This window comes from Siphateles boraxobius, unplaced genomic scaffold (genome assembly GCF_051911475.1).
Source record: "Siphateles boraxobius isolate OS27281-9 unplaced genomic scaffold, OSU_SipBor_1 56, whole genome shotgun sequence".
Lineage (NCBI taxonomy): Eukaryota > Metazoa > Chordata > Actinopteri > Cypriniformes > Leuciscidae > Siphateles > Siphateles boraxobius.
Window position 1 is genome coordinate 4,244,236 of NW_027509182.1, and position 17,810 is coordinate 4,262,045.

General features: G+C 34.8%; 1 protein-coding gene across 3 annotated transcripts; it reads left to right on the top strand.

The window, feature by feature from the left end:
* The first annotated feature begins 70 nt into the window (after positions 1-70).
* On the top strand, positions 71-12,659 carry alg9 (ALG9 alpha-1,2-mannosyltransferase). 3 transcript variants are annotated; one of them, XM_077206466.1, is made up of 15 exons: positions 71-262; positions 984-1,170; positions 2,100-2,234; positions 4,796-4,866; positions 4,981-5,069; positions 5,213-5,348; positions 6,456-6,543; positions 6,728-6,833; positions 7,572-7,694; positions 7,836-7,990; positions 8,928-9,057; positions 9,270-9,417; positions 10,015-10,144; positions 11,231-11,361; positions 11,793-12,659. In XM_077206466.1, exons 1-15 carry the CDS (start codon positions 90-92, stop codon positions 11,914-11,916), a joined length of 1,926 nt encoding a protein of 641 aa, XP_077062581.1. In that variant the 5' UTR covers positions 71-89; the 3' UTR covers positions 11,917-12,659. The 3 variants fall into 3 exon arrangements, with proteins under 3 accessions (XP_077062581.1, XP_077062582.1, XP_077062583.1); XM_077206467.1 differs by having other exon boundaries at positions 73-262; positions 1,035-1,170; XM_077206468.1 differs by lacking the exon at positions 984-1,170 and having other exon boundaries at positions 105-262.
* Positions 12,660-17,810: the final 5,151 nt, after the last annotated feature.

The following is a 17,810-nucleotide window of genomic DNA, read 5'->3' on the forward strand; positions in this document are numbered from 1 at the left end:
ACATAATAGTATCTCAATGATACTATAATGTAATAATGTTTACCATCCGCTTGCTAATGTCGTCGACCTGCGCGCTTGCGTTCGGTGTAATGATGACGTCACGCACAGCCAGTAGAAACATGGCGACGAAGAGTCTCCGTCAACGCAACAGACGGGGAAGCAAACAAGATGCCAACAACGTGAACACACCTACCACTGACAGCCGAGCAACAAAAGACTACAAATGTTTTGAGGACAATAAGTCTAGTGACCCCCGAAATGAGTAAGTAACCATAATCCAGTCCAGCTGACGCGTGGTGTAAAATTTTGTAACGTTAACGTTAGTGTTGACAGGTCGCTAGCTCGCTAACGTCAGGTTGTCTGGATATGCGACCAATACAGTTGGCAAACACATGAAATATCCACAGACTGTCTAAATAACACGAAGAGACCGAAGTACTAAAATGTATCCAGGCGACGCGAATACGCTCGCTTTTAATGTAACGTTAACATGACGGCTTTCATTCAAGTATTCATTCATTCAAAGGCAGCTATTCTACTACCGGTAACGTTATATAAACGCAGATCAGCGCTCCATTGAACAAACAAACGCTGAAAAAGAAGTTGTGTATATAATTGTCATTCTTTTAAAATGAATGCTTGTTATTAATGAGCTGGAATACTTTAGTGACACATTTTAAGATTTGCCTATTATTAGCATGTTTGATGATGCGTAACGTTAACGTAAATCTCAGGTGCATATTCGCGCATGTCGAATTTCATAATCTTCTTACATTGTCATTAACTTTAACGTTAGCTGAACAGCGCAGGTTGACATCGTTGTCTATTTTGTCTATGCGAAAAGCTGGAATTTCTCATGCTTACTATATTAATTATGCTTGTGAATGAGTTTAATGATATGTAGATTGACGCTGTTTTAAATACTAAATAAATGAATGACAAGCTTGTGTTACCATGTGCTCTGTTCCCATATTGCCTATTAGTTTACTCCCAGATAAGCACATTAGCTCCTATCCCCCGGCTCTTCATTACAGGTTATCCACTAAGGCAGGACAGGTGTGGGCTCCTGAGGGCTCCACAGCCTTCAAGTGCCTGGTTTCAGCCCGTTTCTGTGCTGCACTGCTCAGTAACATTTCTGACTGTGACGAAACCTACAATTACTGGGAGCCAGTGAGTTACATATTTTCCTGGTTCACAATTTTTTGTTAATCTCTCAGAGTACAGTAATAAAAATGGGCCGGGACCATTTTGGGCCAGTTGATGGTCTTGTTGGCCCAGCACTGTGTTGTTATGCTTTGCACACTTTGCTTGCATTTTTTTAGTGTGATTTATCATTATTGTTGTTTCAAAACAAAGATTTAGTAAAAAATTGCGACTTGTGATTGAATAGTAAAAATAGGTCGAAAACTATTATTATTATTAAAGGTCATATATATATATATATATATATATATATATATATATATATATATATATTTTACAAATTATATTTATATAGCCTATATATGTGTGTGTGTATGTGTAAAACAAATAAATACAAATTTCTACAGCTTATAACCATCTTTGAATTCAACACACAATAATGAAATAATGGTGCAATTTGTTTTATAATTTTTAACCCATTAAACATGTATATCTTATAACATATTTTAACATATTATATATTACATACTACGTGTGTGTGTGTGTATATATATATGTATGTATGTATATATATATATATATATAAATTATACTGTGTATTATTTTTATGGTGAGTCAAGTTAAAATAACTCCTTATTGTAGAAAGCAAATCCTTATTGTTGAGCCCTGATCTGTGCCACATTGTGTCCCGTGATGCCCTGGAGTACGTAATAATCCAACCCATCAGCGACTGTCCGGGTGTAGTTCAGATACAAGAGCTTTTTATTTGTCTTAACTCGAAGGTTGTCATGTCTATTCCTGATCACAGACAGACTATAGAGTGGTCTAAAAACATTATGAATGTGCCATTTTGCTGAATTTCACCATTTTTTGAGAGCTACTCACTTTAGTATATAAAAGAAAAGTACCAAACATTCTTAAAACATTCTTTTTATCTTTCTCTGTTTGCTGGCCAGACTCACTACCTGCTCTATGGAACAGGGATGCAGACATGGGAATATTCCCCGGCCTACGCAATTCGTTCCTATGCGTATCTTTGGCTCCATGCCCTTCCTGCCTGCTTTCATGCCAAAATATTACAAACCAACAAGGTAAACTAGTCAACTGCCCAAAACTAGGTACTAGATTGGTTACCAGTTTTGATTCTGTAGTTGTAAGCATTTGTTAAGGTGAAGGATATTTCTTTGACCAGTGAGATGGCTGGAATGTAAAAATCAGATCTCAAATCTGAGGGAAATAACCCCGGGAAAGCTGTGGTTCTACTTATACAACTCGGTGTAATAATTCTTTATTTCTAACAATGAAAGATAGTATATTTATTTTTCTTTGGAGCGCAATTTTACAGTTTAATCAACTCTGTCCAAGACTTTTAAAATGTATATTTTAAATAGCTCTTAGCTATAATATAGAGTTTTTCATTCAATTACATTTACAGTATGCATTTGGCAGACACATTTATTCATAGTAAAACAATATATATTGTACAGTTGTGGTCAATTTTCTATACACCTTGGAGAATCTGCTAAATGTTAATTATTTAAAAATAAATAAACAGGGGTCATAAAAAATCCATGTTATTTTTTATTTAGTACTGTCCTGAATAAGATGTTTTACATATATCTTTACATATATACTCCACAAGATTAAATAATAGATTTTTTTTTTTTAATTACCACATTTAAAAGTTAACATATGCTTAATTATTAATATTTATTGTCGGTGTCGCTAACATACGGAAGCCCTGAACCGCAAGGTGAGAAAAAAAAACGTATCTCGTTATTTCGACTTAATATCTCGTTATTTCGACTTAAGTCGTTATTTCGACATATCTCGTTATTTCAAAATAACTCGTTTTTACGACATAATTTCTCGTTATTCCGACATATCTCGTTATTTCGACATAAATATCTCGTTATTTCGACATAATAAGGGGACATTCTAATATGCATTAAGCTACATTTAGCGTTCTTATATGAGTTTCTATGGGAGGAAAATGCTTAATGTCAAATTAAATGCTTTGCGTTCATATTCTGGACTAGCACAAACTAGCACAAAACCTTGTGTAATTGCTAAATAAGTTAATTGGCATTAATATGCAATGTTTTAGAAAAGTATAAATTTGTAGAATATCCAGTGTTATGAAAACAGTAGGTCAACATAACTACAATGAGTTCTTTAATTCCCGGTCTTATTCTGCCCTCTTGTGGCATATCGAAATGAATACAAACCATAATGAATACATAACGGACAGTGTTATTTACTAACAGACCAAACACAGTAAATAATCATACTAATAAAGTATATATACAACAAAATCTGATGAGCTCAGAATATAAACTCAACGCGTTTAATTACACGTTAAGCAAATTGCCGAATACACTCAAATGAGTCAGACGTCAATAAATTATCGACTCAGACGTCAATAAATGGACGCGCAAATTATAATCATTAATACAAAATGAAACAAAAATGTCTTTTATACACAAAAATGTCTCTATTTGTACAAATTGCTGCACATTCGTTGAATTCTGAATTTTGCACACATAATTGAAAGCAATTTGTTTGTGGATAGTAGCCTAAAACATATCTGCAACATTTATCAAGTTCACGGATAATTGTGCGTGCATTTATTAATCAATATGATACTAAAATTATAATAATGTATACTACAAAAATCAGATAAGTCCAGAATATGAACGCAAAGCGTTTAATTTGACGTTAAGAATTTTCCTCCCATAGAAACTCATTATAAGAACGCTAAATGTAGCTTAATGCATATTAGAATGTCCCCGTATTATATCGAAATAACAAGATATTTATGTCGCAATAACGAGATATTTGTCGAAATAACAACTTACGTCGAAATAACGACTTATGCTGAAATAACGAGATGATATGTCGTAATAACGAGTTATGTCGAAATAACGACTTACTATGTCGAAATAATCATGTCTAACAACATCATAATAGACATTGTTACGAAATAATGCGACGTACATGATGTAACTTTATTGATGTCATCTGGCATTTAGGCTCAGGTAAGCCTAACGCGTTACGCTACTTTAATATTATTAAGTGCAGAGGCCGTGAGTGCAGATACGCTCTGCGTGAGTTGTATTTAGGACAGTAACGTTAAATACAAGTACTCTACAGTGACTCTAGGGGTCGCTGTTTGACAAAAACGGAAATCCTGCATAGTGCCAATTTAATGTTTGCACCCTTTTTTAAATTATGAGTCCCTTTGTTTGAGTCCCTCAATCATCCTTGGTTTGAAAAGATGAATCTCAGAATCATAGTCACTGCTGGAAAAGGGTTCAAATATTCAAAAGATGCTGGAAAACCAAAGAATTGGCAGGACCTGGAGGATTTTTCTGAAGGACAGTGCGCAGTTTAACTGTTCAGGACAAACAAGGGACTCATGAAAAACCATCACAAAAAAACAGTTGTGGATCATCTAGTTAACGACTCGCTATTAAGAATCAAGCGTGTGTTAACTTTTGAATGGGGTCTATTAAAAAAAAATCAGCTATGGTTTATTATGTCTAGTGTTTATTTTATTTTATTTTTTACAACTGTATATATATTGGCCATTCATTATATGCCTTCTTAGACATGTGAAGATGTAAACTAATTTGCTGATGTTCCTATTCAGGTCCTTGTGTTTTATTTCCTGCGCTGCATGTTAGCATTTACCTGTTGTGTGTGTGAGCTCTACTTCTACAAGTAAGTGGATCATACTACATATGGCACCTCAGCATTGGGCTAAAATAGGTGCATTTTACAGTGTGTGACGAAATAAAAGTTGCTTAAAGATCTGATGTCATGGGTCTCACACAGGGCCGTGTGTAAGAAGTTTGGCCTGCATGTGGGACGTCTTCTGCTGGCGTTCCTCGTCTTGAGTGCAGGGATGTTCTGCTCCTCTGCAGGTGAGTCAAATCAAATAGGTCATTTGTGGCTTATCTGCTTGATCACATGGAATTTAGATGATAGTTGTAACTGCTTGTTACTATTGTTATTGCGTGTGTATATACTGCAGGTTAATGTGTGTGTTTCTGTATGTTATATGCAGCTTTCCTCCCCAGTACGTTTTGTATGTACAGTACTGTGGTAGCTATGACTGGGTGGTTCCAGGGACGCTCGAGTCTGGCTGTGCTGGGTATTGCAGCGGGGGCCATAGTGGGCTGGCCCTTCTGTGCCCTTCTGGGGTAAGAAATGGCCAACAATTAATTTTTTTGTATATTGACAAGCAGCAGGGACAAAAAAAATCTATCACACCTGCCAAATGCAAATAAAAATATATCTGCCATAAATATTTATAATCCGCAGTTAAACTGTATTTTGTGTTACGTATAAGTTATATTTCGTCCTTATGAGAATAATTATTTTCCTGATTTTTATTCTCTACATTTTAGTTTTGGGGGGCTAAAAGTGCCCCTATTATGCTTTTTCAAATATTACCTTTCATGCAGTGTGTAATATAGCGGTTTTGTAAATGTAAAAGGTCTGCAAAGTAGAGGAGGGGTTTAGATCTTTCTCTTTGAGAACGGAGGTGATGCTGCAGTGTATATTATGAAAAAAAATTTTTTTAAAGAAATTAATACTCGGCATTGAATTAATCAAACGCGACAGTAATGTTACAAAATTACTATTTTTAAAATAAATTTTGTTTTTTAAAAACGTTATATTTCTATTGATTTTTGAAAAAAATTATTATGATTTCCACAGTTGTTTTCACAGGTGATATTAATATATATATATTTTTTTACTTTGGTATGAAATAGCATATTAGAATGATTTCTGAAGGATCACTGAACTGACACTGAATATTTAACAATATTACTGTATTTTTTTAACAAATAAATGCAGCCTTGTTGAGCAATAGAGACTTCTTTACAAAAACATTAAAACCCTGATCTTACCGACTGAACTTTCTGTGCAAGTTTCTTTACTTTTTTACTTTATGTAACTTTCAAATCTGACCGTTTACAGAACATGTTCATCGGGTTCAAATCCCAGGTTCGACTGCGACCTGGGTCATGTCCTGATCCCACTTCTAACTCACCATTACTTTCCAACCCACTTTGCAAGCAATGCAAAGCAAAAAACAAACATAGTAATAAAAAAGTAATCGTCAGACTGTAGTTTAATGCATGAATTATCCTGCAGTTCCCTAATAAATGAAAAAAAGGCAAATAACTGTTTAATTTACTCACCAAAGTCAATATTTACTTCCTATGGGCGATAAGCTATACAAATAGTCCTGATCATCCAACTAGGTGAATTTAGGATCTGTTTACTGATTGATTTTGCAGCATACCCATTGCCTTTGACCTGCTGTTGCTGAAGAAGAAGTGGAAGAGTTTTATCACGTGGACGTTGGTCGCGTTGCTGCTCTTTCTGGTTGGGAAACTCCTAGATCTTTCTGTCTGTCTTAGGTTTCTGAATTGTTTTTGTGTCCTTACTTCAGACACTGAGATATCATCAACAGCAAAATGCCATTTTAAAATAAAAAATGTCCAGAATCATTGTATTATACTGACATGTTAACACTAATAACACTTATCATTGTTATGTTTTTCTGTAGGTCCCTGTTGTTGGAATAGACAGCTACTATTATGGCAAGCTAGTGATTGCTCCACTGAACATAATACTATACAATGTGTTCACTCCTCATGGGCCAGATCTCTATGGTACGCCTCAAATTATTCATATATACTTCTAGAAATTATTGACTCATCCTTAAAGGTGCTGTATGTAATTTTTTTTTTGGTTGTACTAAAGCATAAAAAAATACCATAATATGTTTGCTGCGATTTAGGAAACATGCTACGTTCAAATGCTTTAAAAAAAAAACAATGCTGAATGCTACAGCCAGTTATTCAACTGTTAAATGTTTTTTCAATGTCAGAATGTCTGTTTTTGCTTTGGTCTGTGTGAACCCTGCCACTGCCAATTTACCCATCAGTATTTCTTCACCCTGGGTTGCCAGTTGGGGGACAACAGCATATTTCAGCCTTTGAAGCTAGCAAAAAAGTGGGTCAGAGATTGCAGATTCTACCTGACCAACAAAGCCTCAACAATAATATCACTGCAAAAGTTCTGTATACAATAGCTAATCAACGTACAGTGTAAGGCTCGTCACTTTTCCATTGTCAATTGCGCTCCTTCCTGTTGTGTGTCCTCAATCTGGCAACCCGCGTATGTTTTGAGTCTGAGGAGGGAGGTGTGGGAGATAACTCTTTTATTTTTCAATTTTTACTGCAGTACCCATTTCAACCGCTAGCTGTCAATATTACATACTGCACCTTTAAAACATACAAAAATTGTTTACAGTAAAGCACATAAATGATAATTATTCTTAGTGCCGTCAGATGGCATCAGTCATCAACAGTTAAACCTTATTGCAGTGTTTTTTTTTTCTCTTACAGGCACAGAGCCCTGGCATTACTACTTTGTAAATGGTTTTCTTAATTTCAACATTGTGTTTTTGTTGGCCCTTTTTTCTCTTCCTCTCACGGCGCTTATGGAGGCACTGCTTCAAAGATTCAATGGTAAGAGAGAATAATGTGTCTGACTTGTTTTTTTTATATAAGTCCTTAAGTTGCCAACTAAAACCCCAACCAAATAATTGTGACGTGTGCCACGTACTGGGCATACTTTTAATCTCATGTTTCTTAATGTATAATTTGCAGTTCAGAACCTCGGCCGGCCGTACTGGTTAACACTGTCTCCTATGTACCTATGGATGCTGGTGTTCTTTACTCGTCCACATAAAGAGGAGCGCTTTCTGTTTCCCATCTACCCTCTCATCTGTCTGTGTGGGGCGGTGGCACTATCCTCGCTGCAGGTTAGAATTGCTTCTGCATTAAACAGTCTTTTCTTCCGTATTGCGACGTATATATCCCAGTGAAACTGCTTCTCGAACAAGACAAATGTAGGGTGGGGCTCGATTTTGTATATTGGAAATTGATTGGATCATTGTTGTTTGCTATTGCTGTGATCTCATCCTCATACCAGTAAATGCATCATCAGAGATGTTGTTGCAAGAGTAATTTTTGTAAATCATTCATAATAGATAATGCAGTATTCAATAAAAAATAAGAATTATCAATTTTGATTTCATAGTGACTTTATATCTGAATGATTTGTATTGGTATACTTAACAAAAATGGTCATTTAGTGAAATATTATAACAATTTAAAATAATAAATTACTATTTTAATATATTTCAAAATGTAATTTATTCCTGTGATGCAAAGCTGCATTTTCAGGATCATTACTTCAGTTTTCAGTCTCACATGATCAGAAATCAGTCTAATATGCTGATTTGGTGCTCAAGAATCATTCTTTTTTTATCATCAGTTGTGCTGCTTAATATCTTTGTGAGAACCTTGATACTGTTTTTCAGGATACTTTGATTAATAAGAGTTCAAAAGAACAGCATTTATTTTAAATAGATTTTTTGTAACATTTATAAACTTTATTTTTTACTGTAACTTTTGATCAATTTAATGCATCCTTGCTGAATAACAAATATTAATTTATTAAAAATTGATTTCAAACTTTTGAACAGTAGTGTGCATGAAACTTCAAGATTCTTTTAAAGAATATCTTTGTATTTGATCAGCACATGTCCAAAAACTTCAGAGAACTGCACATCTTTATTAGCATATTTCCCCAGCGTTGTGTAAATTAGTTAGCTGGTAAACCTGCATGGAATTTCAATGCGATACTTTAATTTATTCTCCCTTTTAAACAGTTTTCTGTCTGTTTTATCCATGTAGAAGTGCTATCACTTCATATTCCAGCGCTATCGTCTGGAGCACTACACCATCTCCTCCAACTGGCTGGCTCTCGGCTCTGTGCTGCTGTTTGGAGTGCTCTCACTGTCCCGATCTGTGGCCCTCTTCAGAGGTAAGGACAAATCATGTAAGGGCTCAACAATAAGCATGTTGAGAGAGATTTGGGCCAATTCTAATGAAACATGCCCCCAAAGGTAGGGTTATATAGCTGGCTGAGCTTGATAAACAAAATGATAAAAAATGTTTTACTTAATCTTTGCCTTGCGCAGTATAATACTCCTTTTTGTGATGTCTCTCTCACTTGGGGTTGTTGTGTGTGTTAAGGTTATCATGCTCCGCTGGATTTGTATCCAGAGTTTCATCGCATTGCTAAAGACCCTGCTATCCACACTGTTCCAGAGGGAAGACTAGTCAATGTTTGTGTGGGGAAAGAGTGGTACCGCTTCCCCAGCAGTTTTCTCCTGCCCAACAAGTGAGTTTGAGTTCTGATTAAACTCTTAAAGACTAAAATATAAATATACACTACTGATTACAAGTTTTAGAGTCATTAATATTTAAATGAATACTTTTATACAGCAAGGACACATTAAATTGGTCAGAAGTGACTGTAAAGATGTATAATGTTACAAAATATTTCTATTTCAAATAAATGCTTTTCTCCTCAACTTTTTATTCATCAAAGAGTCCTTAAAAAATGTATGGGGGTAATATTATAATATTAAGGCATACAGTAATATTAAGCAGCACAACTCTTTTCAACATTGATTATAATAAGCATATTAGAATGAGCTCTAAAGGATCATGTGACACTGAAAACTGGAGTAATGATGCTGAAAATTCAGCTTTGCCATCACAGGAATAAATTACATTTAAAAGTATATTGAAATATATAACAGGTATCTTAAATTCTAATTATATTTCACAATATTACTTTTTACTTGTATTTTTGATCAAATAAATGAGCAAAAGAAACATTTGTCAAAAACATCCAAAAATCTTACGAACCCAAAACTTTTGAACGGTAATATATTTCTATGATACTTACTAAATGTATCTTATTAATTTCCAGCTGGCACTTACAGTTTATCCAGTCAGAGTTCAGGGGTCAGCTACCTAAGCCATATGCCATGGGTCCTGATGCCACCTGGATACTTCCATCAGACATGAATGATCAGAATCGTGAGGAGACATCTCGATATGTGAGTGACCTACACATACACTTGGGACTTAAATTTTGGTTTTGTAATTGGTCTTTTTATTTAAAGGAGTTAAATAATTAAAGGATTAAAAGGGATTTAAAGAGAAAAAAAAGAAATAAGAATGGTAAAAATTTCTAGGTCTAATAATTGTAGTTGTGAAGTAATCAATTACAACTATTTGCAAATAATTTTGGTTTCACTTTATTTTGATGGTCCCTTTAACACATTCTGTTGTCTAGAAGTAACATTGCACCTTCATGTCTACTAACTCTCATTAGAGTATTAGTAGAGTATTAGTAGAGTATTAGTAGAGTATTAGTAGACTGGTACGGTTAGGGTTAGAATAAGTTGACATGTCGTTGCAAAGCTACTGATAGTCAGTAGAGTGTCTGTTGGAGGACCATCACAATATAGAGTTAGCAGATAGTCCACTAAAACTCTAATGAGAGTTAGTTGACTTTTAGTTGCAAAGTTACTTATAGTTAACAGAATGTTCAAAAGGGACCATCAAAATAAAGTGTTACCATAGTGTTTTATTCCTTTTTATTCATTCTTTTAGACATTTCACTCTAATATGTCAAACGAAAAATGTTTCTTGTAATGTCAAACTCGGTTATGAATCCTATAAATCATAACATATTTTCAATTAGAAAATGGTTTAAAAACATGTAACGTTTGTTAAAAAAAATTAGTAGTTTGCATTACTGGATATTGCTGTCAGTCATTTAACATTTCTATAATGAAACAGTTGTCAAATATTTAGCTACTTGCATCTTACCATGCACTCTCTGCTGTTAAAACTGAAGTGCCATGTTGGAATTGGCACACTTCTTCTGTGATCAGTAAGGACCGCCTTCTTTGATTTGATTGGTCATCTCAATCATTTTGACATTGGGGAGGGCTGTTAGGCCACTTCAAAGTCAATTATTCAGCTCTATACACCCATTTTTATCATTTAAAAAAAAAATCATCCACAAGTTAAAGTCAGTGTCACTTATCTACAACCTTTAATTTTTCTCTGCATATGCCAGTGTTGTAGCTGAATGTGAAGTACATATGTCATTTTCCATGTTCTCTGGCTCTCAGGTAGAACTGAAGCAGTGTCATTACCTGGTGGATCTGGCAACAGAAACAGAAGCCCCTCTTGAACCACGATACGCCACTAACAAAGACGAGTGGAGCATTATTGCTGACAAGCCTTTTCTAGACGCTACCAGGCAAGTCTTTAGTGGTGGAGTATATGTGCATTTTTCAGAACGAGTGGAAATTTGTTAACATACAAGAGACATTCAGAGTAAATTAATTCTGCTGTAAAGAGTCATTGAAAATTGTAGGGTGTGTGCTTATCCACTAGAGGGCCTGCTTGTCCTTTTAAAGATACTTATGACATCATTCTCAAGCACTCATAATGAATCGTTGTGACACAGGGTGTCTAATCATCCTAAAAGAGATTATCCTTGACCCAATTTATCAGTAATGAGCTCTGCGTGTCTTTATTGCCCAGTTCATGATGGCGAAATAAATGTAAAAAGGGTTTCTTTTTAAAGAGAGTGGATTGTAGATTTCTGGCTTTTGTGAACTCTTTTGTGTACATTTCATCCTTTTCGTGATCCTGTTGCTGTTCCCTTTTCGTTTGTCTCCCACACAGGTCCTCCAGATTCCTCAGGGCCTTTTTTATCCCGTTTCTGTCAGAGCAATACACCACCTTCAGCAGATATGTCATCCTCAAACCGAAACGACTCAAAAACACCCGGAAAAGAACGCAAGCCTGACCTGCCTTTCCTGCTATTTTTCCATAATCGCATCCCTCCATAAGTCCGGTCTCTTGCAGTGCTTCATCATTTGGTCCCAAGATGCTCCTCCACAACTCTTTCTGGCACACGTGGGATTGTTTTTGTGCGTGAGTGCGAATGAATGAATGGAATGAATGTATACTTGTATGCCAAAGTTTGTTTGAGCAACTTTATCAAGTCGTGCAGTGTCAGCCTGTATGTAGACATCATCGTTGCTGCCCATCCTCTGGACAGTTTCAGCACCGAGCATGAATGCCTTACCCATCTTCCCCGATCATCTCCGCTCCATGCCATGCCTTCTGTTCATTCATTCCAGCGTGTGCTTCTCTGCATCTCTCTGAAGCGTTTCAGAAGATTTCTGTTTAGATTACCCTTTAAGGACTACAATCCCTCATTTGTAATGACCTCATCTTTGATCTGGGAGAATGAACTGTACTCCATGAATGCAGACCCAAACCAGATCTCATGTGTCCAGAGAAATGAACTGCTGTTCATTTGTCCTGTTTGAGCAACTGGCCCAGGCCGGCCTCAGCATCTCAGGATGAAAGTTGAACCAAGAACGGAAGTTTTTCTTCAGTTCCATCGTCTGTTAAAGTGGACATTGACTGTGAGGTCAGACTGCAGACTGCATTGAGTGTTTACATTCCAAATAATGTTGGTCATCTGAATCATATCAGTGTTAACTGTGATTGAGTCAAATAAAAGAAGGCTGTCTTAATGTGTGACTGTTTCAGAGAGGTCATTTCTGGAATGGATGCACTAATATCTGTCGTCTTTGTAAACTTCAGGGTTTTCCCGGTTATTAAAAACCTGAAATTGTTATTTCCTAGCCTGAAAAAGACATTAAATTATGTAAAATCTTTTTTTTTTTTTTTTTTTTTTTTTTTTTTTTTTAATCTTGGATAGCGTTCTTCTCTGTTCCAAACAAGTAAATAAATAAAAAATATATAGATTTTCTTCTAAATTTCAAGTATTTGTATTTAATTAAAAAAAATATACATATAAGTTACTTTTTCCTGGTTTTGCTCTTCTCCAAAAATAAAATGAATTATATTATTTATAAAATATATATATATATGATTTTTAATTATTACATATTTACATATTTAAAATTAAATTCAAATATAAGTTTTTTACAAATAAAAATAAAAACAATTATTTTAAGTATAAAAATATATACATGATCACATATTTCTATCTAATAGTACATATATAATATTATTTTTTCCTAGTTGTGCTTCATTTGCTGTAAAAATACAAAATATTTTACTTGTAAAATAAATAATTTTATTTTCTTAAAATAACCAAATGGATCAATAATATTAAATATGTAAATGTAAGTTGTTTATATTTAAACCATTTTAGTAAAAATAAAATATATAAAAGTTTAAGCAAACTAAATTAATTAAATGTCTCCTGATGTACATTTAGAAATTCCCTCCAGCAGTCTCTATCAAATGATTAAAATAAAAACTTCAAAAAGTGTAAAATGCAAGTTCAGATTTTCTCTTTGTACTGTAAATGAAAATTCTGCCATCATGTACTCGCCCTCAAGTTGTTTCAAACCCGTATGAATTTCTTTCTTCTACTGAACACAAAAGAAGATATTTTGAAGAATATGGGTAACCAAACAGTTGATGGGCCCCATTGACTTCCATAGTATTTTTTATTTTTTCAAACTATGGAAGTCATCAGGACCCATTAACTCTGGTTACCCATATTCTTAAAAATATCTTCTTTTGTGTTCAGCAGAAGAAAGAAATTCATACGGGTTTGAAACAACTTTGAGGGTAAGTAAATAATGTCAGAATTTTCATTTTTAAAGTGAACAACTTTCTAGTGCCAAGTAACATTTTAAAATTGTACAAGCTTTATTTAGAAACCATGAGTAAGAGAGTTTACTTGTATTTGTATGATGCTTTTGAGTTAAGTGCTGCAGCTCTGGGTTCCAGAGACTCATCACTGAAAACACGCATTTCCTGTATGTGTCATTGTTGGTTCTGTAGAGAGAACATAGGTACGCTGTGGTGAATCGATTGTGTGTGTGTGTGTAAACATGCTGAGGGCAATGAATGCGTGGCTCTTGGGATTATTAAGCTGTCTACAGTGACGACATGTTAAGCCCCACAACACTACAGGGAATTCTGATCCTTTTTAAATCCTTGCGTTGACGCTGTACTCTATGACGCAGAACCCCCTTTGAAACATAGTTTTCCAGGGACTGTTCTATGCTTCATTGTTCAAATGTAATTTACAGTTAACTGTAATTTACAGTTAAACATAGCAATGATCCAGAACTTTAAGTGTATGTGCTTTAAGGAGGCTGAATAGTTCTCTATTTCATTTTTATGCCATACTGATGCCTGAAGTAAAAAGTTTTGGGGTGTAAAAAATCTGGTATAACAATGCTCAAGGCTTCCTACAGTCTAAGAAAATCTGTAAAAAAATCTTTGTTGTCCAGGCCTGGAAAAGTCGGAATAATAATTCTTTAAAAGTGTCCTGCTTTTTCACCTTTTCAGCTTTAGTTAGTGTGTAATGTTGCTGTTTGAGCTTAAAAAAGGATCTGCAAGGTTACAAAGCTGGAAGTCCACTCCAAACGGAGATATTTTATTTAACATAATTTACTTTGCCAGAACTACAATGAACGACTCGTTTGGACCACATACCGATTTTTCCGGATCTTATGAAGTCACAATTTTACTCATTTAAATAATCCTTGCCTATGGAATATGCAACAAAAAAAGGGGGATCTTATGAAGTCACAATTTTACTCATTTAAATAATCCTTGCCTATGGAATATGCAACAAAAAAAAGGGGGGGGGGGGGGGGGGGTGAGGCCTGGTTGAGCTGCTGCTAATTTTTGTATTGCTAATGTGTGAACAGCTTGTAACGAAACTTAAAAATAGACCTTCCCTGACTTCCTAGGTTGTCTATGTACTGATTTTTAGGAGAAGGGTTTGGAACGATTTTACTGGGAAAATACAAATGATGTCATGGTTACACATGGACCTGAGAGCCTCTTTTAAGACATGAAATGAATGCTTACTATGTTTACATTCAGGATAATGTCGAAATAGCTGTTCTGTACTGTAAGCGTAATGTCAATGTGTCATGCAAAGAAAAGGGTTTAATTCAAACTGTAGTCTCACATAGCCAGAAATAGCCTAGTAGGTTTCAACTTTAAAATCAAACTATCATAACAGTGTCATTTTAATTAGCCTATATCATCTGTCAACATGATGCTGGTAAATGCAGAGCTGAAAATATTCACATCGCTTTGATGATCAAATGCTTTCTTTACTGCCGCTTTCTCACCTCTGTCATTATGTGTTTGTTATTGAGAGGAAAAGCACGCAGCATATTACAGATTCATCTAAACGTCGCTCTCAAAAGCAGCGTCGGGATGTTCACTGCAAAGGTATTTTCAACTTTTTATTTCTAAGCGAAGAATTGAAAAAGAACTTGAGTATATTGGGGCCTTGAATCACGTTCAGTCTCTTATACGTTTGCATGAGCGTTACGTTTCTGGCTGCAGTTCACTTAACAGCCACCGGTGTCGCTATAACGAGAGTTTCTGTTATTCTACATACAGCCGCTTTAATTTTTACATTTTATATAGATTTATGATATTATAAAAGTCAGTTATTAAATTCATATATATTTTAATTTCATTCATTTGATATTTTTGGTAATTAATGCTATTTAGTGTAGAATGTTTGTTTAAAATGCCATCCATGTATGGCTTATATTAGTCTGGAGACAAAACTGTATCACACTGGCATAAGCACATCTGTTCCACTCATTATGTGTCAAGTCCACATTTAGGTCTGTGATCCACCATCTGCAAAGCCTCAGATATGATGAAAGCAGGTGTATTGCCCTCTTGACCATTTGCTTCTCCATCCTGGCAGGATCAGTCACCTGTCGCTGTCTGTCGGCAGACGAAACGGCAAAACCAGGAATTACTCTGCCTTTTAAAACCATAAGCTGTTTTATGCTCTGTGGCTCTGCCCTTGCTCATAAAAATGTTATTTTGAGAAGTAGCTTCTTGCTAAGATTGTTGCTTGAAAATGCTTCATGCATCCAGGGCTCCAAATTGATGTCATGGTGATGGTGATCTGAGTTCCCTTTCCAAACCTGCTCAACAACAAAAGAAACTACAAGCTTGATCTCAGGTCACCTTAATAGGGTGAGCTGGATCAATGCTTATGAAGATGAACAACATCCTTTTTTCTAAACACAAACTAACAAAAGCAGGCATAGTATGAATAATGGATGCCAGTGAGTTTTAATTGAACAGAAATTAGCAACTGAATGCAGAACAGATGGTCCAGACACAGGCCCATTTAATCATACAAGACATTTTTCTGCACATATCAAATAACCATTTTCTCAGTTCTCATGACCCTATTACTTCTGAAATGGGTTTGATTCTCATTTGGTCTTGTCTTATTGTTTATTTGGCGATCGAGTTTTTAAACGATGCATGTAAGGATTGTCATGCACATTTAAATCTATAATTGATGTGATATGATGTTTTGTTATTTGTGGTGTAACTAACAGGTTGGTAATAAAAGTACTCATATGTATGGAACACAAACAAAATATTTTTTGCAACAATAAACATTCCAAACAGCTCTCAGAATATTGCTCTTGGAAATTTTATTAATTTTCATCCAGGTTTCTGTAAATTAGTCTGATTATGAGAATGTTATATTAAAGGCATACTGTTATAGTTTTTGTTAATATTTGGATTTAGATTTTCATTTCTGTTTTCATTTCAAGTTAATGAAATTTGCAATAAAAGGTAAAGTTTTAGTAATTTTGTTGTGTGTGTTTCATGTCTAAATTAAGTTTTAGTTTTTAGTTAATTAAGCACTTCCACTTTTAAAATGAGAACTGTTTCATTGGCAACTAGATAAAATAAAATAAGTTTTTTATATTTTGTTTTATTTCAGTTAATGTTGTTTTAATGGTTTATTTAAAAATAATAACAAGAAAGGTCAAGTTTTGTGAAGTGCATTGTGGGATACAGCATTCCTTACAGTGGGCTGCACTGGTATGTGACAAAATGAGTATGTCCAAATTCAGTACTCATAAAAGAGTAGAAAAAATACCTGGATGACCTACTTCCGGTGAGATTCTAAAGTGTGCATATGATGGACATTTTACTATCCCATGAGGCCATGAGAGGGGATTTGTGAATGGCAGTGAAGTGATGCAACTGATGCTGGTATGGTCACATGATAATGACAACATGGTGAATGTAGTATGCACGGATTACATTCATACTTTATGCTTTAGCAAATGTAAAGTCTCATCTAGGTATTCTAAATGTGGATACTGAGTACACTTCAAACACTGTATACTATTGCTGCAGAATAGTAAAAGTATAGAAGTATGCTATTCCATTATATGAAACAAATGAAATGAGTAATGCTTCTTCAACATGATTTTCAACAATATCTGTGTAAATAAAATGGTCAAAAAAATGGTAACAAGTCATGAAAAAATAAAGGAAGTTAAAAGGTCCTTATACTCCTGCTGGGACAGAAGTTCCACATGGGCTTTAGTCATTAGTCATAGAATTTGTCCCCAAATGTAGATGCTTTTGATATAGCGAGATATTTTATGTAGCCTAACATTTAAAAAGGCAACATAGCCTAGGCTACTTATTAAACGAAATAACCATTTCAGCATCAATCATTCTTAATCACTTCTGGAATATTTAATAAGAACTCCAGCATTATTAATCTTTCAGCAAATCATGTAGGCCTATATCTTGGCAATAGTAAAAGCATATTTCGCAAAACAAATCTTCATGGAGATCGGAACATGAAATATGGGATCTATTTCATAATGAATCTATTTC

Coding starts and splice junctions, on each gene's coding strand:
- alg9 (XM_077206466.1), top strand. CDS start 90: ATGATGACGTCACGCACAGCCAGTAGAAACATGGCGACGAAGAGTCTC. Junction 2,235..4,795: donor AAATATTACAAACCAACAAG/GTAAACTAGTCA, acceptor GTTCCTATTCAG/GTCCTTGTGTTTTATTTCCT. Junction 11,362..11,792: donor CCTTTTCTAGACGCTACCAG/GCAAGTCTTTAG, acceptor TCTCCCACACAG/GTCCTCCAGATTCCTCAGGG.